Consider the following 24,584-nt stretch of genomic DNA (forward strand, 5'->3'; position numbering starts at 1 on the left):
CGCAAACCCGCCCGTCCCGAGCAAAGACCCCCGCGGGGCTGCAAGCGCGGCGCTGCCGCTCGGCCGGCAGGAGGCGCCCGACCGATGCTGCTCCTCGACTCGGATCCCCTCCCAGCCGCCCTTTGCCTCCGATGCTGACCCCCACAAACACCCGCGGGCTCCAATCTCCGAGCCCGATCCTCTCCCTCGGCCAATCCACGGGCACCTTCCCGTGCCTCGCCTCAATCCGACCAATCCGAGTGCGCAGGCCAACGCTCGCCTCAGCAGCCAATCAGGTCGCGGAACGGCGGCAGGACCCTCCTCCGTCTCGTTCGCCCCGTAGCAGTACCTACTCTCGTTTTCTCCCCCCGCCCCTCCGCTCCTGCCGCGGCGGAGGCTGGCGGTTGCTGCGGCGCCCCGCGGTTGGAGGCCGCCTCACAGCAGCATCTGCCGCCACCGCCGCCTGAGGGGCTCCGGCCCCTCGCTGGTCCCGGCCCTTCCGCGAGCTCTGCCCGAGCCATGCTGCTCCTGGCGGCCGCTTTCATCGTGGCCTTCGTCCTCCTCCTGTACATGGTGTCGCCGCTCATCAGCCCCAAGCCTCTCAAGCTGCCTGGCGCTCACGTCGTGGTGAGTGAGGCGTGGCGTGCTGCGTGAGGAGCGGGTCCCTCTCGCCGTCCCTCTCCGCCCCGCACTGAGGCATCTGGCCGTTGACTCCGCTCTTCCCCGCCGCGGCGGGGGGGTGGGGGGAGGGTGGCGGCTTCCGTGCCGTTTTGTCCGTTGGGCTGGCGGGGAGGAGGAGGGAGGCCGCTTCCTCTGAGGTGGGCGCGCAGCTCTGTGGGAAGGGGTGTCTCGATGTCGGCGGGGGCGTATGGCGGCGTTAGGGAATACTCGCTCTGGGGGGTGAGAGGAGGAAGGCGGCCAGCCATAGGAATGGTGGGGGCTCTTGGGGAGCTGGCGGACGGTCAGTCCCTGCAGGCTGGTGGTGGCGAAGGCAGTGCTGGGGGTGGGAGGGTGTCGGTGCTGGGGGTGCCCGTTGCTTGATGCACCGCGAGCTACCAAAACATGAGAGCCGCAAGTCCCGGGTGATAAGGCAATGACTTGTACTGATGAGCCTGACAACCGCTGTCTATCTCGGTTGGTTTAAGGTTATCTTCCGAGTCACTGGAAGTGGGAACCGTCTTCAGTCTTCATGTTTACTTTTTGAGACATCCCTTTTGTACTCTCGAAGTTACCAGATATCTCGAGTTTTTGTTTTCTTATACCATTTCCCACGGTATTTCAGTGGGGTGTGTGCTTATAAACAAAGGCAGAATCTGTTGTTTCCTTGGTCTAAAAACCCAAGTCAGATGTGAGGAAATGGAAAGGCTAATACAAAGGAAGTGGTTAGATGACATTCATGCACCTCTTCATCTTTAAGCACGTAGATACTGATGTCTATGAGCAATATTTTGACTAGTCAAGATTGTAAACGTAAGGCTTTAGAAGGAAGTCTTCAGAAAGACGTATTATTGAAAGAGTTCATGAATAGGGCACCACTAGAAATTGTATGGATTTGTAGCTTGGGGAGCAATAGGGAAAGAAAACTATACCCACCATGTGCTTTCAGGTGGATCACAAAGTAGTGGATTTGGACACAGGAGAGCTATTGAAGGAATCAGGGTCCTAGAATCAGCTTATTAAACGTTAGTTATATCCTTAAGATATGTTCTGTGCAGAGAAGCTGTAGTCTACTGTTCGAGTAAATATGATTTTAAGGGGGGAATAGCACTTGCAGGTGTCCTTTATTACAGTGGGAGTTTGTGATGATCCAGAAGATAGGCGTTTTAGGTGCAGGTGAATTTACAGCTACTCCAGGTTGGTTGGGGTATCTTTCTTTTGATCCCTGTGTGGTGCCTTGTTTTGTTGGTATGTGGTGATGGGGTTGTTTTTTGTTTGTTTGTTGGTTTGGTTGGGGTTTTTTAGTTATTATTTTTGGAGCTCCCTTTTGGAGGATGGAGCTGTCCCCAGAATAATTTAGACCTGTCCAAGTTGCAACAGTATTCCCAAATTGCTTTATGCAGTAGGTGTTACTTGGATGCTGCAACTGGCTTTACAGCATCATATAGTGTATGAGGTGTGTCCAAGCTTGCATTGAAGTTCTCTGGTTATGGCTCTTCCCACAGATGTAATGCTTGTTAAGGAGGAACCCTTCAATACTGTGTAAAAGCAAAGGTGAAGCAGATGTAAGGTCTGTAACACTATCTGAGGACTTCTTTGAAGTCTTCTCACAGAAAAATATCAAAATCTGTTTGTGTTCTCCATATGAAAATTCTTTTTAGGTTATTACTTGATTCAGATTAACATAATATCTTTGTTAGGCCTCAGTTAAATCCAGTCTTGCAATAAAGAATAAAGATCTGCAAATTGTGTGTTTAACTGGTTAAGCCTTCTCAAGAGTGCAGTGATTACCATTGCACAATAAATACAATTTTTCAAGGTATACTAGAATAAATTGGTGGGATTTTTAAGCAGAAAAAGTCAGTTTTATCTAGAAACTCTTCCTTCTGGGGTTTGTTGAAAGTATCTTGAAAATGTATCTGCTGCATTTCTGGAGGAAGGTCATTGGACAGCTTTGGAGGCTATTATGTACCAGTTATTGGATTTTCAGCTCAAATCAGCATTCTTTTCTCTTTTAATCATCAGAGTGGTTCGGGTTGAAAGGGAACTTAAAGATCATCTAATTCCACCACCCCTTGCAATGGGCAGGGATACCTTCCACTAGACAGGTTGCTCCAAGCCCCATCCAACCTGGCCTTGAACACTGACAGAGATGGGGCAGCCACAACTTCTTCGAGCAGCCTGTTCCAGTGCATCACCACCCTTACAGTAAGGAGCTTCTTCCCTATATCTGATCTAAATCTGTCCTCTTTCAGTTAAAGATGGAACTGAAAGTACGCTCTTTCAGTTTAAAGCCATTCCTCCTTGTCCTACCCCTACATGCCCTTGTAAAAAATCTCTCTCCAGATTTCTTGTAGGCCCCCTTTAGGTACTGTTAGGCTGCTATAAGGTCTCACAGAGCCGCCTTGTCTCCAGGCTGAACAACTCCAACTCTTTTGAGTCTGCCTTCACAGGAGAGGTGCTGTAGCCCTCTGATCATCTTTGTGGCCTCCTCTGGACTCACTTGAGCAGGTCTACGTCCCTCTTGTGTTGAGGGCCCCAGAGCTGAATGCAGAACTTCAGGAGGGGTTTCACCAGAGTTTTCACCAGGGTTTCAGGTCAAGCACACAGCAGTTCTCTGTACCTCACCCCAGCATTTGCATTTATCAGGGGGGAAATAAGTCTTATGATCCCTGTGATCCTTAGAAGCTGAACTCTGTTATTAAGGATTCCAGCTACAGAAGTTGGAGTCAGCCTTTTTGGAGGAGCTAATTTGGCACCTGTTCTTCTCAAACACAGAAACAGCTCAATAATGCTGCTCAAGGGCTGGTAGTATTGCAGTCTGACCATCTGAATTAATATTGGATTTAATTCTCCCTTCCTGTTCAGAAATTAGTCTGTGTATTGAGTTCCCTATGACCAGATACGACATTTGTTGACTCCTGGGGCTGGGTTACAGTGAAATTGAATTGGTACTGACCCGTTTTTCCAATGTCTGGACCTAATGAAATGCAGTAGCACTGTAGAGCTATTGGCCACAAAGGTGAGGTAACTGTAATAATGTCTTGTTTAATGTGGTGGATGGGTGGTGGTCTTTTAATTCTGAGCATCTACATTAGTAAGTTACATACCTAACAGACTTCATAGCTTTGCTTAGGCTAACTTCATTGTAGCACAGAGCAGTTTTCACTAGCGATACGGATTTTTTTTTTTTTTTGCTGTTTCAGGAGCAGTCACCATGAAAGCTAACCTCCCACATATTAGTAACTGCTTCCCACCTAAATGCTAAAGTTCTCAGCTAATCGATATTGCCTTTTGTCATTGACCTATCTGACACGATCCCTATCCAGTGTTCTTGGGTGTGACTGTGAATGAAAACTTCCTTTTTCCATTTCTTGCTTGACTTCAGACCTTGTCTTTCTGAAATGGAATTAGCATTGTTTGAGAAGCCAGAGGCTTGGTGCCAGTACCTTCACCTTCAAATAATTCCTCTAGTTTCTGTACGGTGTAGTTGACCTGTTCATGATACTCGGCAGTATGTGCAGCTAGTAAGCAGCTGTCTCTCAGTGCTATATGCCAAAATTCGAAATTGGAGCAGTTTTCCATGCACAGTGATTAGTTTATATGCTGGTGTACCTGCTACTGTTGAAACTCAGTAGAAGCAGCTCACGAGTGCTGTGTAACTGTCACATGGCTGAATGTATCAAACTGAGTCTTTTTTCAGAGACGGACTGAAATCTTGCAACCTATTTTGCAAGTACCTTAAAATGTTTAACTTCTTTCCATCATAAAACATTAAATGGGGTTCTGCCAAAGTCCCAGATCATTAACCTAACACTCTCACTGACATCATTTACTTTGAAAGCAGTCATCCTTGGTTCAGAACACCACAGACCAGGTTTCACGTTTCTAGACATGCGTCTTGGAATCATCCTCAAAGGTTTGTGCAGTGTGAAGCTAATCTGAAGCAGCTATCTCTAATAATAGAGAAAGCCTTAAGAGTTGAAATTAATCTTTGTGAGTGCATCACCCATTCTTGGCCCATTTGTGACTGCAGACAAGCCAGTCAGAAGCCATGGTCCATGTTATAAACCTTTGCTGGGATTATTCAATTTACGCTAAACTATTTTTGAAGGTTAGTGATAAAATACTCGTATGAAAGAATTTAGTGACTCATGGGAATGTACTTCTGACTCTTCTGACTTTACTGCTTCAAGGAGTGGAAAGAATTTTAAGGATAATGCATCTCTGAAACCAGAGGCATTGGCAGATGAAGAGCAAACACAAGGCTTTTGATAGGGCATGTAGTTAAGAGATTGAGGATCTTTGCTTTGACACTAATTAACTCAATGCCTTCATTTTCTCATACTTAAAATGGAGGTGATACTTTACCTTCTCTGAAGTACTCTGAAATGTGATAAAGAATAAAAAATTATAATTTCCAGAGCAATCAAAATATTTTTCTGTGTATTAGGAAATTTGTATTTCAGAACTCACTTCATCAACAGATTTTTTTTCACAATAAGTGCTTCTAGGCATTTTCTTCAATGTCTTGCTGATTATAGTCTCTTAATATGCTGTTAAAAGAAAATTCAAATGATTTGGGTATGTTAGGAAGATACCTGTGTTTACTTAAGGGTCAAACGTACATGCAGACTGAGACTTGGCTTAAATGAACGAATCGTATAAAAGTAGTGTCAGACAGACATTTTTATCTTACTAAAAAGAGGCATCAGGATTGTCGGCTACACCTTGTTCCCCATGGAGTTTGTAAGTAGGTTTATTGAGAGTAATGACAGAGGTGTTAAGGTGACTTTAACCTGTATATAAGTAACATTTGGCAGCGTATCCTGCAACATGTGATGCATCACCCTGCATTTTTCTATAAACAAACTATTAATTTCCTGTTTGTGTAGAGGTTTACTCAGTATTACAGTTTAGAGGAAGAAGAAAAGGTAATGGAAGTTTAGGTGCTGGCATCCCCACAAAACTGGAATAGTGGGATGGCATGAACAATTCGAAGTCCAGACTGGGGGACTCAGAAATACTCTACAGAGGACCAAGTGTTGAATTAATGGGTTTCATTTTAATAGGAAAGAAGCTGTTTTCTGTTTATGTTTACATGATGATATCTTAAGCAGGCAAGATATCTTAAGCAGACAATCTGTAATTGTTAATTTTACAAATAATTTCTACAGTGACCAGGTATGGAGGGGCAGTATGTAATTATATCATTATGTCTAACATGAATAGTGATTTCAAACTTGTAACTACTTCTGCTTTTAAAAATAACATTTAGGACTTAGTCAAAAGCATGTGAGAGAGCCCATGTGGGTGCAGGTCTAAATGTGCTTGAGGTAAGAAATGAGCAAAAAATACCACTGAAGTAAAATTGGTTTTGGGGTAGAAGCAAATGCTCATTGATCCGCTCAGATCTTATTTTTCATTCATACTCAATCAGTACGTTAACTTTAGTGTAGCTTCTGTACTCACACCTCATTGAGTGATATTTTAATCTCAGTATCTTTTTAGAATTTTGATTTAATTTGACTCATCATGTGGGGGAAGGTGTGAGGGTAGTGGACTAACACTGCCATTTTCAAATAACTTTTAGGTAACTGGAGGCTCCAGTGGAATTGGAAAATGTATTGCTATTGAATGTTATAAGCAAGGTGCTTTCATAACACTGATTGCACGGGATGAGGTAAGTATATGTTTATTTTTACTGGCTAAACTCTCTTCACAAAATCCATGCAGGTGGAGAAGAATTTTAGCATGTATAATTATTCATACGTTCTTCAGTGTATATTTTAAGGGGATCTTAAGCATTTCAAATTAATGCATTTGAATAGCAGAGGTGGCTGCCTTTTTGAGGAGTGTAGCTCAACATGGAATTAGCTTGTCTTAAAACTCTGCCAGTGTTACCACTTCTGTTAATGGTATTAATTATTTTACTGTCTAGATCTGTAGCAGAGGACAAAAGCAGGAAAAACCCCATAGTCTTTAAAACCATAGAATTATCCTACAGTAAGTGACAACTGGGGTTTAATTACAATTCTTAGAATTCACTGAATATTTTGGTGTCTAATCAGCATTATATCAAACTTTTAACTAGTGAAAAACTGTTCATCAAGACAGTGTTGGAAGAAAAAGGGTTGTTTTATATTTGTTTGGTTTGGGTTTTTTTGCTGATAAGTATTCTAAATTTAGTTGGAATGACCGTTTTCATAATGGGTTTTTATTTTATTTGTAGAGAAAAACATAATTATTCAGGAAATAAAAGCACTTAACGTGGGGGGCTCAGTCCCAGCTGTTTTTGATAATTTTCTTTAATTTGAGAACTTACTTTGCTTACTCTTGAATGCATCCAGAATGAACACAATTTTTTTTTTAAGGAGTATGACAGCTTGAATTTACCAAATTTTAGTTAATTTCTGTTATTATAATTCTGTGACAGTGATTATACTTCAGAACAGTTTATATAATATTACACAAATATAAAATAGAACCGAAATACAGATGAAGAATTAGTATCTACAGTCTTAGCTGCTCTGTGTAGTTGCATGAAACAAAAGCATTGTATCTATTATAGGCATTGTTACTGGCATTAGAAGAAGTGAAAACCAGAAAAGTGAGTTCTGGTAGTTTTATGGATTTTGTGTATTCGTAATATATTTATAAATCTGTAAAATTACAATAATAAGGTGTTACAACTAGTTACAGATAACTCTTTGGGGCTTAGGGTTTATTTCTAAGCCTTATTGAGATACTAGAGACTAATGCTGCTCTCAGAACTGCAGTGTTCTTGTGTCCATTTCAGAACAAGCTGCTGCAGACAAAGAAGGAAATAGAAAAGTATTCTGTTAATGACAAGCAGGTAAGATCACTGCTAACAGTCAGTGTTGTGTGTTTTGTTTAATTCAATTACTACAATGTAGTTTACTAGTCCTGTCTTTAAAACAAAGCTGTTCAACAAACACAAGCGAGCACTCAGTATTTGTATTGAAAAGTATGCTTACGTGAGATATTCTGAACTCTGCTGCATTTGATACTGCCTTGCTAGTGCATTAGCCTGATTTTCGTAGAGAAAGATTGATGTCTTCAGCGGTGGGTGTAGTATGCTTTTTTGGATAGTTGCAATTTACCGTCACTCAATAAGTACTTGTATGCTTCAAGATGAAGTGGAAGAACCAATTTTTTTTTCTTTTTTTTTTCTTTTTTTTTCCTCTCAAGATCTCTTGCTTTTTGCAATTCAAAAATAAAGCAATTGTCTTGGGAAAGAAGTTAAGGTACTTGATTCCAGGTTTAGTTCACTTCATCATACATTGTTTTTCCTGGCAAAGAATTGTAACAGATACACAGGTTAAATTTGTGAAGTTTTGAAACTTCTGAACACTGAAGCTGCCTTAGTGAGTAGGTAGTGCGTTCATGCATAAAGGCGCTGTTATAGAGGTTGCAGAGGTACTAGCTTAGAATAGGTAAGCTTGCTACATTCAAAATGTGTGACTTCAAGATGATATGCTAAAATTATTTTTTTTCAGTACTAATAACCAAGGGGAGAGGTGAAACAGTATTGAGACTGTTAATGTATTTGACTTCTCCTTTCTCATGTTCCAGAACCTTTTTGTCACTTTCATGGTTACAAATACGAACAATTTATGTGTCTGCAGAAAAGGATTTGAATTGATAAGCTGCATGTTTTGTTGAAAAGCAGCAATGGAAAAAGCCAAATATTTGGAGACAATACTAGCTAGCTGATACCTCAATTTAGAATGTAAGATTCTGTCTTTTTTTTTCTTTTTTTTTTTTTGTCAAATGGCCCAAGCTGATTTTTTTTTTTTCTGTGCATGCTGCCTTATTCAGATCAGGTATTTGAAAAACTGAGCCATTTGAGGTGAGGAGAAGCTGTGTTTTGCCCAATTATGAAAATAAATCCTAATAACTGTTTTCTTTTAGCTGCTCTAGCAGTTTCCCAAATGTAGCATTAAAGTTAATCCCTTGTCAAACACTGTGTCAGGATGTTCTTGTTGAAATCTGTCCAAGCTTGATAGATGCAGACTTTTTAAAAGAGTATTACTTGGTGCGTGTTCCTAAGAGGTTCAGTTAAAGTCTCCAAAAAGTACCTTCAGGGTTGAGCAGGCTGCAGTGTGGACTGAGCAGGACTGCTTTTGCAGGGTCAGCTTTAGACTTGTACCCAGGTTAAGTAAGCATAAGCAGTGGGACTGATAGGTGGGCTGGCTCTTCTGTAGTTATTGTTGGATTGTAGGAAATGTCACAGGGGAGCCTGCCTGGTCTAAATGCAAAGAACAGAACTGGAAAAAGCAAGGAGTCTGAGGCAGAGCTCACACTGGTACAGCAGATCAGAAGCTGGGAAGCAAGGGTAGCTGAAGTGAGAGAAGCTGTACAAAAGAATTGCTGAAAGAGCATAGAGAAAGATATCTGATACACAACATGCACACAGAGACTGTTGTTTACTAAATGTCAAACTAAGAGGCAGAGATCCTCAGTAAATACTACTTTTTCATGAGCATATGCTGTCATTGTTCAGCTCAAATGTATGCATGAAACCGGGTTACATTGACAACCAGGGTCTGAACATCTACGTACATTTTAGTGTTTTGACGTTTTCATGCAATTTATTTAGAGTATAGGTGTGCAATGGAACAAAATCCTTGCCCTTAGGTATTTTTGCAGGTTTTTTTTTATCCCTTTCCTAATATAGAATAGTTACTTCACTGGGAGCTGAATTGATCTTCTGTTGTGAAAGCTTTATTAATGATCCACCACCATGCAATATTTGGAACAAAAGTTGGGGAGCATGGCTGGGGATATTAGACTATTTCTGGCAACATGTTCCATGTCTTAGGCATGGATCTATAGCACATGCTTTGCAGTGAAGGTAATCAGTGTATTGTTAAAAAAAGAATGTAAAATAATACAAACAGAGAGGTAAATTGTAAAATGTGGTAGTAGTAAATAAAACTGTGATAGTTCCCAAATGCAGTGCTCACAGTGTGAATAACGAATCTGTGCAATCTGATATATTAAGCGACTGCTTCAATTTTGGTACAGAACTGTGAATTTTTTTAACCCTCCTCACTGATCTTGTGAAGATATCCAAATAACAGATAACTTCTGTTCAAATGGCATTGTGTTCTTAAACTTCTGTAAAACAATGTTTCCAAAATGGAATAAATGCCCTAAGGTGAGATTCATGTATACCACGCAATAACTCACACCACAAACTTACTCTGATGTCCTACTACACACAGTGCTGGGAGGCAGGAATAGCCAACCTGCTATGCAGGAAAGGCAAGCAGATTCTGTTTATGTACCTAGGAAGTGTTGCAGTCTGACCAGAGGCGGGACTGACAAATGACTAACTGCCAAAGCAGTTAGTTATACTGTGGTAAGTTGCTTTTTTGGGGGGTGTGTGTCCACGTGCTCCACGCAAGTGGTCATGGTGATACTTGTTACAAACTGGTGATTATTTCACCTCAAACTTAAATGAAGTTTAAATGAATTGACCAAAGTGACAGAAAGGATAGAAATTGGATTAAAAATACAGGAGTACCTGCTTTTATTGAGATTGCTTTTCCTTTGAAGATGACAAATTCCCCGAAGCTCTGCTGATTGCTCAGCAGAAAGCATAGCTTATTTGTCAATACCTGGCCAAGCTGGAATTTATATCTTGCAGTTTGTAAGTGGTAACCCAAAGGCAGTGCTTCCTTTGGCCAGAAGAAGTTGTGTGAAGAAGTTACAGGTTGCCCAGAGAAGTTGTGGCTGCCCCATCGCTGGAAGTATTCAAAGCCAAGTTGGATAGGATCTTGAGCAGCCTGATCTAGTGGAAGGTGGCCCTGCCCATGGCAGGGCTGGTGGAACTACATGATCTTTAAAGATCCCTTCCAACTCTAACCATTATATGATTGTATGAAGTTGATGTGAAGGTGTTTCCGAACATGAATTCTGAGATCATCTTGCTGAAAGTAATCAGTGACTTTAAGAAAAACAGGGCTTAACAAAATTTAGCTGCAATAAAATTTAGTCATTTGGTTTTGCTGTCCTGTCCTGCCTGGCCCACCCTGCTCCTCAGGCCAATGCTTCTTTTCAGTCTTTTGTAGCTTCCAAACTAAACCCCATAGTCTCTGGTTCCCAGACAAGGAGTAAATATATACATGTTATTTCACTTTTTAGGTAATACAACATTGCAACTAGCCAGTTTCTCATAGAATTTTATTTTAGTTTTGTCCTTGACATCTCCCAATTAAACAGTGTGCAACTAAGTTTACTACTACAAAAATAAAGACATGATGAAAAAAAACGGATAGCGTGCATTGTCAGTACTGAAGTTATCAGGCTTTTAACACGTGCTTTATAAATTTTGGAAAAGTTTGTTGGGTTGTTTTTTTTTGTTGTTGTTGTTGTTGTTGTGTTTTTTTGTTTTTTTTTTTCCAGTGTTGATGCTGTAGTTTTCACAGTAACACTCTGCAGCCATGCCTTTCTAGGATGTGGAAAAAAATGTTTGTTCTTAAAGATAGGCTAGGGCACACAAATGGCTTGACTTGTGTTTAATGCTGCTGAAAGTTAAATGTAGCACTGCGAAATTTTGTCTGCTTTGGTTCGAATAGTTTTTACTAAGCTTTATGTAAATAACTCAAGTCCTAGTGTTATTTTCTACTTTACTTTTAATACAGTAAAGTAGAAATGATATCTTGTGCAAGTATAGCTGCTTTGAAGATCCTGAAGTGCTTTTGTATTCTTAATATAGTATTTATTATACTAGAATGTGTATGTATGAGGGGGCAGGCATTGTGTTCTCCAGTGTGGGAGAAGTATAAACTGTCCTATCAAAAAGACTTCTTGGTTGTTTTTTTTTGTTTGTTTTTATCTGGAAAAGATATGTCATTGGGTTTTGTTTAATTTTGAAAGGCTTGGAGTCAATGGTTACAGGACTTACTGTGTTGTTAAAACATTCTTTCATTTTCTTTTTCCAGGTAGTACTCTGTATTTCTGTCGATGTATCTAAAGACTATGAACAGGTGGAGAATGTTCTAAAACAGGTGAGGAAGTACTGATTCGCTTATATATCTTAAGAAGCTTATCTCTGTGTAATGTATTTCTAATGGAAATAGTTTCTTATCATGATACTGTAGTAAAGGAAAGATTTTCATCCTAAAGATTTTAACCTCTTTCCCTTCTTTCAGGCTCAGGAGAAGCTTGGACCAGTTGACATGCTTGTAAACTGTGCAGGAACATCAATTACAGGAAAATTTGAGGATATTGAAGTGAATTGTTTTGAAGTGAGTGAGCATGCTTTTTTTATTTTATCATATGATTTCTTTTTCAACCATTCTAACAATTAGCTTGCATTCCTGTGTCTTTGCGGGCTTTTTAAGAATAGTGACACACTTGATCTGTGGTAGCTGCCAGAATTAGATCTGTGAGGATTGCCTCTGATTTGTGAGGATCGCCTCTAATTTCTCACCTAACTAGTGGTCCATTGGTAGGGCAGAACAGTGAATTCTCCCTCCAGGGTAGTGTCAGACTTCAAGATGGCACAAGGCCTGGCATGTATTTTATAGTTTAATGTATTGTGAATGTCGCTGAATTTCATATGGTCTCACTTTTTTTTCTGATGAAGAATTTTTTTTTTTATTACATATTTTTAACATGTTTAAGAAAAATTCAGCTGTTATCAGTGTTCAGTTGTGAGGTGCACAATTTCTTTGCAGATTAAAAAGCTGCTGGTCTGATTAAAAGACCAAAAAAAACTTCACCTCAAATCCCTGCATGTTGGTTACTTTATACTCGCAGCTCTCAGGCCCTGGGTCATCTACAAATAATGCTGAATAATCTGAAAATACTAAACAGGAATAATTTTACAATTAATTTGAATAATCCATTCTGTTGTTTGATATAGGCTATCAATTATGGTTTAGGTCTTCTAAGAGTGAAAATTAAATACTTCCACTTATCCTGCCAAAGATTAAAATCTCTGAAATGCATAAATGCTAGAATTTTTCTTGTTTTGGAAAGCTCTTTAAACTTTTATTTCAGTATGTTTTCATATATCATGTGTAAGTGGATTGTTTCCTGGACATTGTTTAGGTTAGATTTTCCCTCAAATATTCTTTTTTTCTTGAAGGCCATATGGTTCAGAGTATTATCAGTATCCTGGATACTATTAAGACGTTGATAGACTGGGTTTCTTTTGGCTTGAAGTAAGATTTTTAGGTGTAAAACAGTTTCTTTTGGTAGCTGATAGAACAACGAATCTAGTGAACCTCATTATTAAAGCCAACTGAAATAAGGAGTTTTGATAAATAACACCAAACAGCTGAAGAATTCTGAATCTGTGGCTCAAATACCCTATTAATATCGTTTGTACAGAGATTAATGGCAGTCAATTATCTGGGTAGCGTTTACCCGAGTCGAGCAGTAATTGCTACCATGAAGGAACGAAGAATGGGGAGGATTGTGTTTGTATCATCTCAGGCTGGGCAATTAGGCCTCTTTGGTTATACAGCTTATTCTCCAACAAAGTTTGCTCTTCGAGGGTTGGCTGAAGCCCTGCAAATGGAGGTACGTGTGAAATAATTTCAGTATTTTAGATTGTAAACAATTTATTTTTCTTTCAACTAGCAGCACAGCATGTTTTCATCTAAATAGGTCTCTGTCTTGAGCAGCTCTGTCTGTCTGTCTGTCTGCTATGTTGGCCCCTTTTTTTTGGCAATAGTACAGTCCTATTGCTCTGCATGGGGTTGCAGAAGCTAAGCTGATTTCAGTTACGTAAGAGGGAATAGATTGAATCCATTCCTAGAACTGAAGGTGACCACATGTGCAGGCATTTTTTTAATCTTTTATTTTAACTAAAGGACTTGTTTTAAATCTTTTGAGTAAAAGTCTTTTTCAAGGCTCTAAGTGCAGAATGATACTGAAAATCCCATAGATGCCTGTGGGGCAAGCCAGTGATTCCCAGCCTGTTTATGAGGCCATGGTAAGTGGTATGTGAACCCTATGAAGCAGTAGAACTTGCAAGCTAGAATTTGTGGGTTATCCACGAAAAGAAAAAAAAAAAACCACAACAGTATTGACAGTGGTTCACCCTTCTCAATTTTGGTATGTGTGAGCTTTTTATAATGTAGTAATCTAAGCTTATGCTTAAGTCAAGACTAAAAACCAACCAAACACGTTTTTTTAATTATTCAGTGGAAGAAGGTTGGTAAGTACATTGTAGTAAGACAGGTAAAATTAATTTGAAAATTACTTCCCTTATTCTCCTTTTAGGAAGATATATTTTTTTGGTTGTTAATTGTTCAGATATTAAGTGCTGGTGTTTGGTTCTAGACCCTTGCATAGTCCCTGTTGTTATCCTGTTCTGTTCAATATAGCTGTATCCCGTGATCCTGAATAGATAGGATAATAGGTGAAACTGTCTCTAATCACTGCTGGCCTGCCAAATAGAACAACATGACTGCAGGGTCCTTTGGACTGGTGACAGATATTTTTGTGAATACTAACTTACACAAAACTAAAATTAGAGTGTTTATGGACCTGTGGTGTAGTATTTCAGTAAGTGTTTTCAATATAGAATGTTTCATAATATAAATTAAAATGCTTAGCTGTATACAATGTTTTGTTTTATCTTAGCCCTCTGAATATAAAAGCTTCTTTATTTGTATTGGAATACAGATTTGCATTGTTGCAGTTTCTGAATAGTAGCGCTGTAAGTGATGTAATTCTTTGACACATACATACAAATACATAACTAAATGCAATCCTTGACATGAGACCTTACGTTTTTTCCTCTCATTTTCTGCATTTTTTTTCCTTCTGTATCCTTAGACTTTGAGCCCTTGCAAGTTTATACCATGGGTTGAAAAGCCTTGTGACTTGAGTATACATCCTAAAGATACCAAATTTTCCTTTTACATTTTTGTTACTTTGCCCTCATCCATCCAGCAGTGAAAGTACATTGACATCAACAACAGCAAAAAAGCATGCTAATAAGCCTCAGTGAAAGCCTTTTTGGCCTCGTGGTTATGCATGTTGGGGCAAAGGTTTAGTCTCCTTTTAAAATTGAAATTGGTAAAATCACAGAACTTAACTACTTTCATATTCCTCCTAAATGTCTTAAAAACCACTCAGATTCGCCAAATGATTTACATCAACTGCAAAGCACTGAAGTATTTTTATTAAAAAAAACAACACAACCAAAAATCTTTGCTGTTTTGTGTTTTCATTTGTCAAAGCTGAAAAAAGTGTTTTCATTTGTGAAAGTGCTGAATACACAACCCTAGAAGCAGTTTGAATTCATGCTTGCTGTATTTCTGTACAAGAGAAATTAATGAAGTTGAGGGACATGTAAAGTCTGTAAGTACTAAAATAACATTTACTTTGTAATATGCAGGTAAAACCGTATAATATCTACGTAACGGTGGCCTATCCTCCAGATACTGACACACCTGGTTTTGCAGAAGAAAGTAAAACAAAGGTAAATTGTTCTTCAGTAATACTATAATGTTTTTAAAGCTTCACTTTGTAGTAAGTAATGCATTTCAGATTTCATTTACTTCTATAGTACTTTTGAAATCAGTGCATGGTGACATTTTGAAAAGTACTTTTAAAGATTTAAATTTTATCAGCTTAACTACACAGAGTTAAATAGCTTGTAGGATAATATTGCGTATTGTTCTGGCTTTAAAGGGAAGAATTACCTACTTTTAATAGCTGAAACACTGCAAAATCTTTCTGTACACAATGAAATTATTGTTGTGGAACAGCAAACTGTGAAACCACTATTTGTTTTGATATCATAGCTAACAAGCCAAAAATAATATCCCTGTGTTGTGTCTGATAATATGCAGTTGTTCTGGTAGATGTGATGGATAAATATAAACTTCAGATCCTTCAGTAAAGTCTACAAACTGTCCATGCTTTATGAATATATGTAATGACACAATTCAGTAGTGACTGTTGACTAGCATTAAAGTAGGAAGTAAACTTTTTGTCTATGTAGTGCAAATGACATTAGCACTTTCCAGAAGAGTGTGTCAGCAGTAAGGTCTTTTCTATTGGGCTTACCTTGAAAGTTTTGACTTTAGCAAATTTAGTTGCTTCTCATCATGTGACATGTCCCTGCACATGACCCACAGTTCCAAAAACTACATTCAGGCCTCCTGTTCAGACTGAAGTATCAGGTAACCAGAGAAAAATGTATCTTCTTTTTTATTTGCATACTGTGAACCGGAAACCTGATATTTAAGGAGATCAGCCTTTTCAAGATGCCTCTTCATGTATAATAGGAAATTGGGGTTGAATCCCATTTTGTCTTTTGCCCTTTGTGTAGGAGTCAGTAGGGATGATATAACACTCTTCTTACCTCCATCATTCTTGATACAGGTATTCTGTATTATGGAACAAAAAGCGCCAGAATTAGACATCTGCAAATACTTGTATAGCTTGCATATTCTCTGGGTTTTTGTTTTCCTTTGTAATAGCCTATTTCAGGAAAATATAATCACCAGCAAAATGCACTGTTCATCCAAAATTTTTCTTTACAAGAGATTCAGTGAGATTTATCTCATTAGTCAAAAAGATGTTGTCTTTCAATGAAAGACTTTCCAGTGTTTTAGCATACATGAAGTCTTCAGGTGACTTGCTCCTGTTGTGACAGTGCATCTTAAATCTATGCAGTACTGCATTGCTCTGACAGTTCAGATGCTTGTTTATTATTGTTGCATTTAGTTAACACTACTTAGTTTGCAACATTTCTGTAGTTTGCATCTCTTTAGGACTATTTTTCTCTGTACTCACTGAATATAGTAAAAGGAACTGGGAAGATGTTAGGAACTGGGGTACAGTTTTCCTGTGTTTGATACTGGCCAGTAAGCTCAAAGGTACATAAGGGTTATGAAATGAAGATCTGATGGTGTAAGCCATATCACTGTAGGAAAGTGTGTGAAAAGTGTTTGTGACTTCTGCTGGCAAAAACACTGATTCTCCTCTCTGCCCCCTCTTAAAATACACACACTGGAAAAAAAAAGTTTTGAGTGAGCCTGGTGTGTGAAATCAGAATTTGTAATTGTACAGGTATTTGGAAATAGGCCTGTTTCTGTGAAATCTAATTTCTGTAGTAATTTTTATTGATAATGAGAGAGGAACCAGTAGTTGCTCAGCTCTTCCCTAGAAGTGCTTTTTTTATTAAAGTATTGATCTCAGGATTAAACTAGTCACAGCATTTGACTAGGCTTGAATGCTTTAATTAAATTTTGTTACTAGATGTAACAGAGTTAGCCATTACAAGTCAACTTGTGTTGACCAAGTACTCCTTTCTCCCTAACTTGGTGCTGGTTTTTAATTCATCAACAGAACCATCTATCTCAACATACTGAGCATAACTGCTGTGCAGTTAGCTCCACTGTTGTTTGGTTTGTTAAAAGGACATGAATGACAAACATGCTTGTAAATGCTTGAAAACATGTTTTTGCTGTTTGTTTTTGTAACAGACCAGACTTTCTTGTTTGGTTATGGTTTGTTGTTGTTTGTTTTGGGGTTTTTTTAATGTTTTTTTTCTTTGTTTTTATTTTGCTTTTTGTTTTTGTGGGGAAAAAAAAATGTGCTTGCTAAAATTAGTTGCCCTAATTGCTTTTTTCTAGTGAGGCAAAGTAGCATAAATGCTCTAAAACGTGAAGAAAAAAAATGTCATGATGGATTTTGGTGGTTACCAGTGTGTGGCGTTTGAGAAATTTAAAAAATAAAAAAAAAATAGTTTTCTAGGATCTCAAAATATTTCAGGCCTATCTTCATTTCTGGCAAGAACCATAAATTAACTAATACCAAGTGCTGAGGAGACATAGTTTAAGCATTTTGATTTCTTCTACTGAAAATAAAATACCTGGGGGGAAGCACTTTTTTGTATTTTATTAGTAATGAACTATTAAAAAAAAGTACTATACTCAAGAAAAAATTTGCATTTCCCTCCATAAAAATAGACTAATACCTATGAAGAGAATAATTAAGTAAATGTTTTAGGTGACAGTATGATACCACTTGCTAACAGTGATGTCCTCCATGACAAAAGACCCAAAACCAAAATTTGACCTTCATATTTTTCTATCCTGTATGTTGTTAGTCAAACTTACACTGGTGTTTTTCTATTAAAGCCCTTAGAGACGAAGCTGATTTCTGAAACCTCATCTGTTTGTCAAGCAGAACAAGTCGCCAGAGTTATAGTCAAAGATGCCATTGTAAGTAAATTATCTTTTTAAAGTGAAATTATCTTTTTAAAGTCTCCCGTTGGAGAGACAAGAAATGCATGTAATATTTGTTCAGGGCTGTGAGACAATTGCTAAGCTAAATGCAGAATCACTTTACACGAAACTATACTCTTCAGTTAGTTTGAATAGGAAGTATACTTTTTTTATTCTTCTGCTATTGTGCCCACAAATGACTATACAATCTCTTGGAACTAAAAAGTATCTGAAGTTGTACATCAGACAGAACAAAACGATGCATCAGTATGATGCAATGTCTCAAAGGCAGATTATGACTGACTTTAAAGCACTAAACTGTGTTAGTTTTTATGCGTGAAATACCATTTGTCTAACCTCAAAAGCCTGTTGAACTATCTTACTTTCCTTGAAGATGAGTTCATATAAAAATAATTTTACAAAAATGAAGGCAGTCTAGCCTTTTTGGCTTTTAATGCCTTAAGTATATGATTTATGGGTGATTAAAATACATAAAATGCTGTTCTTAGTGGTTGAAAGTGTATTGTCTTTTTGAGGATTTCTTTTTTAATGTTTTGTTCTATGGAATGCCTGTATGCTTAATAAACACCATGGAATGGAAATGAACATGAAATTTCATGCTTCTAAAGCACTGAGATTTAATCCTAAAATCTGTAATTACTTTGCAGTTCAAAATACTCTTGATCTTCAGCATGATTTACATTTACAGCAGGCATTCAGTTGTGAAGATTTTACAATATTTTTACAGATGCACCACAAGAACAGAATTTTGTCTGGTTTTGGGGGTTGAGTTTTAAAAGCAAGCACTACCTCTCATAGCATTCCGCTTTGGTGCTTAAGGAAAACTAATCTCCTCTCTAATCTTAAGCATCTGGTATTTCTACACCATGCTTTCCAACACTTTGGATGAAATATTAGTTCAAGCATGGTCTTTATGCACTCAAGCTATCAGCGGAGAAGTCTATACTGTAGAAGCTGATGGTCCTCTCGGTTGTGTGTTGGGAAATAACCAAATCTCTAGCATAGATTTACTCCTAACCCTGATTCAGGAGCACTACCACCTACTTTCACTTCCGCATTCCATAGACTTGGTCCTGCAGTGTTTCGGAAAGTCTGTTTTCCAGCATAAAGTCTGCTTGGAAAAAGAAGGGGAGAAGCCTGTCAGAGCTGCAGTTTTCCTTACGGGTAGTCAAAACCCAACCAAACAACTTTATGTCTATCTCCCATCTTCTGCCGGCTGAATTCCTTAGCAGGCTGTGTATCTCATGGTTTTGAGGAGGGCAAGGTAAAAATCCCTGACATAGATGGAGTACCTGTTACCTAGCATCTGAAATGCACTCCCCTGCCAAATTTCATGTGACAGTGAACTAATTTTAACAAAAGGCAGGCATTGATTTATTCTACAGTTACTGTAGTGATTGGTGATCTGGTGACCTGATACAGTTAGGGTGTAATTCTGCCTCTGAAATGCATTTACCACCAGGGAGTCTGTTGTGCATTTTCTCAGTCAGTAAGCATGCTTCAAGAAGAAGTTTAGTGCCTTTCTAGCTTGTAAAGAAATCTGCAATAATGTAGCACACCTCTCTCTAAAGAGATGTTAGCTTCCTTGGCCATTTTCAAGTGAATGCCTTTTGAAATGTTGCTGTATAGCACAAAATATTTTTTAATATTAATTGTGTTAATAGTTTTTTACATAAAAATATTTGTTATTAGTGACATCAGTCAGCTATGTTCATCAAGAATAGATGTTGAAATATGGCGAATCACGATTTTCTACAACTGGGTAAATTATTTTTTTTCTTAATTGCTGTTTTCCTTCCATCCAGCAAGGGAACTTTAACAGCTCCGTTGGATCAGATGGTTACATGCTATCTATATTGACAAGTGGAATGTCACCAGTCACTTCTATTACTGAAGGTCTTCAGCAGGTAAGATTTGGGAAGGCCCCGTAGTCGTAATTTCTTATAGTTTAAAATACTTTAATTGGCAAACATTGATTTTTTTTTTTTTTTTTTTCATCAAATGGCTGCTAATACCATGGAGACTTGGATTTAGGAAACTGAAGTAGTATTTTCAAGCAGAAGCAGGAAGTTGTTGGGAAAGCTAAGACTGCTACCTGCTACGCAGTCCTGAAGTGTTACATAGTGTTTTCATGAGTTTGTTTTCTTGAGATTATATGATGTTCTTGCCTGTAACTTTTTTATTTCATGAGTAAATATATTGTAATCTGGGATTTTAAATGAATTGAAAGATGTTTCTCTCTGTTTCTAGGTTGTTTGCATGGGCATTTTTCGCATCGTTGGCTTATTTTACCTAGGAAGTTTTGACAGCATAGTGCGTCGCTGCATGATGCAAAGGGAAAAATCTGAAAGTGCAGATAAAACTGAGTAATCTTTACTTTGAATTGAAAGAAGAATGTCAAACAGTTCTGGACAGCTTGCTGCTTAAGTGGGACTCAGTTTTTCTCCTGAAGGATTTAGACTGGAAGTAATTGCATATGCGACAGATGAGTCCCCTCAAAAACTATGAAAGAAAACAGAAGTACAACTCCAGAAAATGCCAAACTATGCAAAAGTGTGAATGAGGATTAGATTATTTTTTTGGAGTGATCTGAGATGGAGAGAATCTGGGAAACTTGTGATTCTGCAGAATAGAATTTCAGAACGTACTGTGTGCGGTAATTCTGGACAGATGCTTAAGTTTTCTCACTTTGGTGTTTATGGACAAAATAAGTACCATGACAGACTGGGCTGAAGTTAGATTGAAGTCCCCTGAGCAAGTTGGTACCTTTTGCTAATGTTCTGGGACTGTTTTTAATTTAGAATGTTAACTTTTCCTTTGGCCAGTCTACAGGTCCTTCTGTCAATGACAGCTTTCCTTATTCTGTTCAACATGCAACTGTGGAAACCTTAAAATGCCAGAAACATTTGTATGATCCAAGCTTTCTCAGTCTGGGAGTAATTAAAAAGTATGGTTTAATATATGCATACTTTCTAAAGGGAGATGAAGAACCCGTTCCCACAGAGAATGCTAGGAGATGTGGTCGGGTCTGTAACTACTCTGGCCTTTGATGTATGTTGTGAACAAAAAAAAATCAAACCAGTATCAAGTGTGTTGATTATGACTTTCAGCATTTTAAGCCATTGAAATAATGTACAATTTTTACAGATATTTATCTGTACTTTCCTATCTGCCAGTTTTTGCTCTGGAAAGGAAAGTAGCGTAGTGCTACTGTTACGCACATTATTTTTCAAAGCTGCAAATGATGAGCCAAACTAGTAGTTGATGATAGATTCAATTGTAATTAAAATGCCAGGCTCTTCCAGTAGCAGGAATGTAGCTTTGGGGCGGAGGGGGAGGGCTGTGTATCAGAACGGCATTCCACATTAATTTTGTCATTGCATGGAAAAACTTTTGCATAGCAAGAAATCATGTAAAATACTCTCCTTCTATGCCTCAGTTCTAGTTTGTTTCATTTACAGTATATGAAACAAAGCTGCTCAGTAACTGCTTCAGAATACACAGAACCCCGTAGTTGTTTCTAATAAATCTTAACACTGAAGAAACTTGATGCATAACAATGATGTTTTAAGGGTGCACTACACATACTGTTTATTTAATGGACCACTGTAGCAAGTGCCTTGTGAGCTGCTTTTCTTTCAAAAGCTGCATATTTTGTATTTGTTAGCACTGCTGTGCTTTCAATGTCATATTTTTCATTTTCAGTCAGTACTCAATCTAAAATTACTCATAAAACTGGGCACTTTCACTTACTTGAAAGTAGTATTTAACAACCAAATGGGAAAAATTGTTTGCTTTTGTTAAGATATTCGCTAACCTTCTTCAGAAGTGTTACTCGAGCTGAGATGAAAAATAATAGTTGGTTAAGTGGAAAACCTTTAATATGTAATTTATTGAGGCTCTTTATTTTCTGTCTTTGAATTTGGTTGATCACTTTTCAGTTTTTCTTCACATAGACCAAACTTGCTTTAATACCTGGTTTACAAATGTATTTTTGGGGGAGGGTCACATTGGCACTCTCATTTTAAGTGGTTAGACTTCAGTTGAGGCATTGTTGAATTAATCACAAAGACGATGTTTTAGGTCCTGCCTCTTGATTTTGTTCAGATATGTGAAGCTGTGCATGCCTGTGTTATACTGGTTCTGAGAATAGGGCATATTCCTGCACTTTGAAACAGCTGGGCTTCAATACAAAGAAATCTAGTGTGCATATGTTTCCTGTGCTGCTTAATGTGAATGACATAATGGAGCATTTATCACACATCCATTGTCAACATTGCTGTGTTTCTTAAAGCAACAGACCAATGCTATCTGGACCCTATTACTTGTGTTAATTCTTATTTTGATGAAAATCAAATATTCTTTGATGATCTGCATGCGATACCAAGATGGGTAAACCAGTTGTGCTGTAATTTGAAAGAAATGGTTACATAAATTACTTGACAGCAACACAAGCTTGAAGGTCAAGACTTATAACCAGTAAGACTTTGGATACTTGAATGTTTGGATCTTCAGCTTGGAGTGTTAAAGAGTTTGCATTTAAGAAACATAATCCAGAAGGTCGGAGCACACACAAGACGCTATGGCAGCTGGGCCTCTTTAAAATATTTTGGGTTGGACATCACTAGTCACCATTTTTTGACCAGAGAGTCCCCCAAGTCATGACTAATAAAATTTCAGCTCAAGTCTCTGTGAAGGAGGAATAAGAATTCTGTGGGAAAATTATGGCCCTGATCTATAGACACTTTAGCTCACATCTGATCTTGCATAGTGTTAAGTGGTTGTATTGACAGTAAAACTGTAGGTTGAACCCCTCAGCAACTGCGCAAATTGGAACAAGGCAAGTTTTTGAAGGAACAAGTGAAGAATAATCTTTTAAAATGTTCTAGTTTCTGCTGTTGCAAGTTAATGCAGTTAATTTTAACTGATAAACTTTTCAACTGTTTTCTTGTCAAAACATAGTAAATTGTCAACAACAACCTTTGGTGTAAATTTTGTTTTCTTATGCACATTCTTTATCAATATACTCATTTTAAGGTCCAATATTAAGTGAAGGAGATGCCTTGTAACCTTGTGGAAAAATGTTTAGCAGCTGAAAAACTATTTTGCCAGTTTAAATGTTATGAAACCTCTGCGTTGAAATGTCTTAGCAATGTATTAGATCCGTGAAAAACTTCAAATAGGCTTTATTACTTTTTGTCACATTGTCAGTAATTTAATCACTTGTGCCATATCAGTCACTGTCTTGTCTCTTGTTTTTTTGGTCAGTCTCTTAGATTCAATTTAGGCTTTTTTACAGTCTTTTCCATTCCATGTAGTTTCTAATGACTGTCTGCTTTAAAATACAGATTCATTGTAACTTTACATATAGTTTATTTCACCAAGGTGTTCTTGTGCAATTTGAATAGATCTAATATTTTACTAAGAAATAAAGATATAGGTAAATAAACTTTATTTGCTGTGAAGAACTCTAGGCACTTTTAAATGGTAAAAGTATATAGCATTATTTGTAAAAAGAATCTTTGTGCTTATTGCTTCATCATTTTTGTGCCAGAACTGTAAACTAGTTTTCATATTTTATATTTCTTGAAATAAATGGAGAATCAACAAAGCCTGTAACTTCTGAGTTCTTTGAGGGGATGAAGAGCGATGGATAAATGCATTTGCAGGGTTTGGTGCAGTTTTTTTGTTCGTTTTGTTTTGGGCTCAATTTTTGGTTTTGTTTTTGTTTGGGGGTTTTGTTTTTGTTTTTTTTATTTAAATCTGGGATTAGTTCAGCAGGATCTTCTTAATTTTGTGGGACAGCAGAGGGGGCAATATATCCCTTCATTTTAGCAGTTCAGGACAGAGGTGTACAGCAGATGAAATGCATAAGGAGTTCAACTGAATTTTGCCAGCAGACCCTGTGTCATGAAACCATGATAAAAGTGGGATTAAATTGGCAGAATCTGCCATTATTGCAGGGGGTGCTGCCAGCACATAACTAGTGATTGTGCTCTCTGCATGTGCTTGTGGATCCTGGTGAGCCAAAAGATGTCATTCTTCCTAGCAGAAAACACTAGAAATAATAGTTATGGGTAACTGTCTTTCTGTACCAGTGCTGAGCATGCAGCTGCCTAGAGAATTACTGTATTATGTTTCAGCTCTGTGGCAGGAGGGCTGAAGTAGATAGCTAGTTCCAGGATAATAGTAGGGGAAAGATAGCCTTAAGGTATTTCCTCTCAGAGTAAATCCAGAAAAAATTCTCTTAGGCATTCTTGTTGACTTGTCAGACAGAATCAAAGACGGATTGAGGAAAGTATGTGCTATCTAAAATGTGTTTTAAAGCTGAGGGGCTGATGTTAATCTTGGAATGCTGGAGAATAAATGTTTTGAAATAGAAGAAAGCTACGTTGAAACTGGAGCTGCTGATTTTTCCTTTTCAGTAGAAGCAGCAGGCCAGAGCAGATTGCTCTTCATTCCTCTTTGTAATCGGATTTCGGCTACAATGCTGAATTACCTGGGAGCTCCTTTTTTTTTTCTTTTTGCCCCCTGCCCAGCCAGTACCAAGCACACTGAAGTGCTGGGGGGGGGGGATGTGTGACTATCAAAGCTGGTAGTAAAACCTCATGAAGTCATTTCCTTTCCTCTGTCACTGGGGGGAGACTCTCAGGAGAGCCAGAGGCCTTTAAGTGAGGTGTCCGTCTGGCCACACCT

The 24,584-nt window shown here is 38.2% G+C and overlaps 1 protein-coding gene across 1 annotated transcript; it reads left to right on the plus strand.

The window, feature by feature from the left end:
- Nucleotides 1-418: 418 nt before the first annotated feature.
- Nucleotides 419-23,499, plus strand: KDSR (3-ketodihydrosphingosine reductase). The gene is made up of 10 exons (XM_057399385.1): nt 419-606; nt 6,230-6,319; nt 7,436-7,492; nt 11,610-11,675; nt 11,820-11,915; nt 13,006-13,197; nt 15,026-15,109; nt 17,781-17,864; nt 19,694-19,795; nt 20,139-23,499. The coding sequence occupies exons 1-10, from the start codon at nt 499-501 to the stop codon at nt 20,256-20,258; spliced, it is 999 nt and encodes a 332-aa protein (XP_057255368.1). The 5' UTR covers nt 419-498; the 3' UTR covers nt 20,259-23,499.
- Nucleotides 23,500-24,584: the final 1,085 nt, after the last annotated feature.

Source organism: Pezoporus wallicus, unplaced genomic scaffold, assembly GCF_028554395.1.
Source record: "Pezoporus wallicus isolate ANWC-B61680 ecotype Strahan unplaced genomic scaffold, APGP_CSIRO_Pwel_v1 contig_818, whole genome shotgun sequence".
Lineage (NCBI taxonomy): Eukaryota > Metazoa > Chordata > Aves > Psittaciformes > Psittacidae > Pezoporus > Pezoporus wallicus.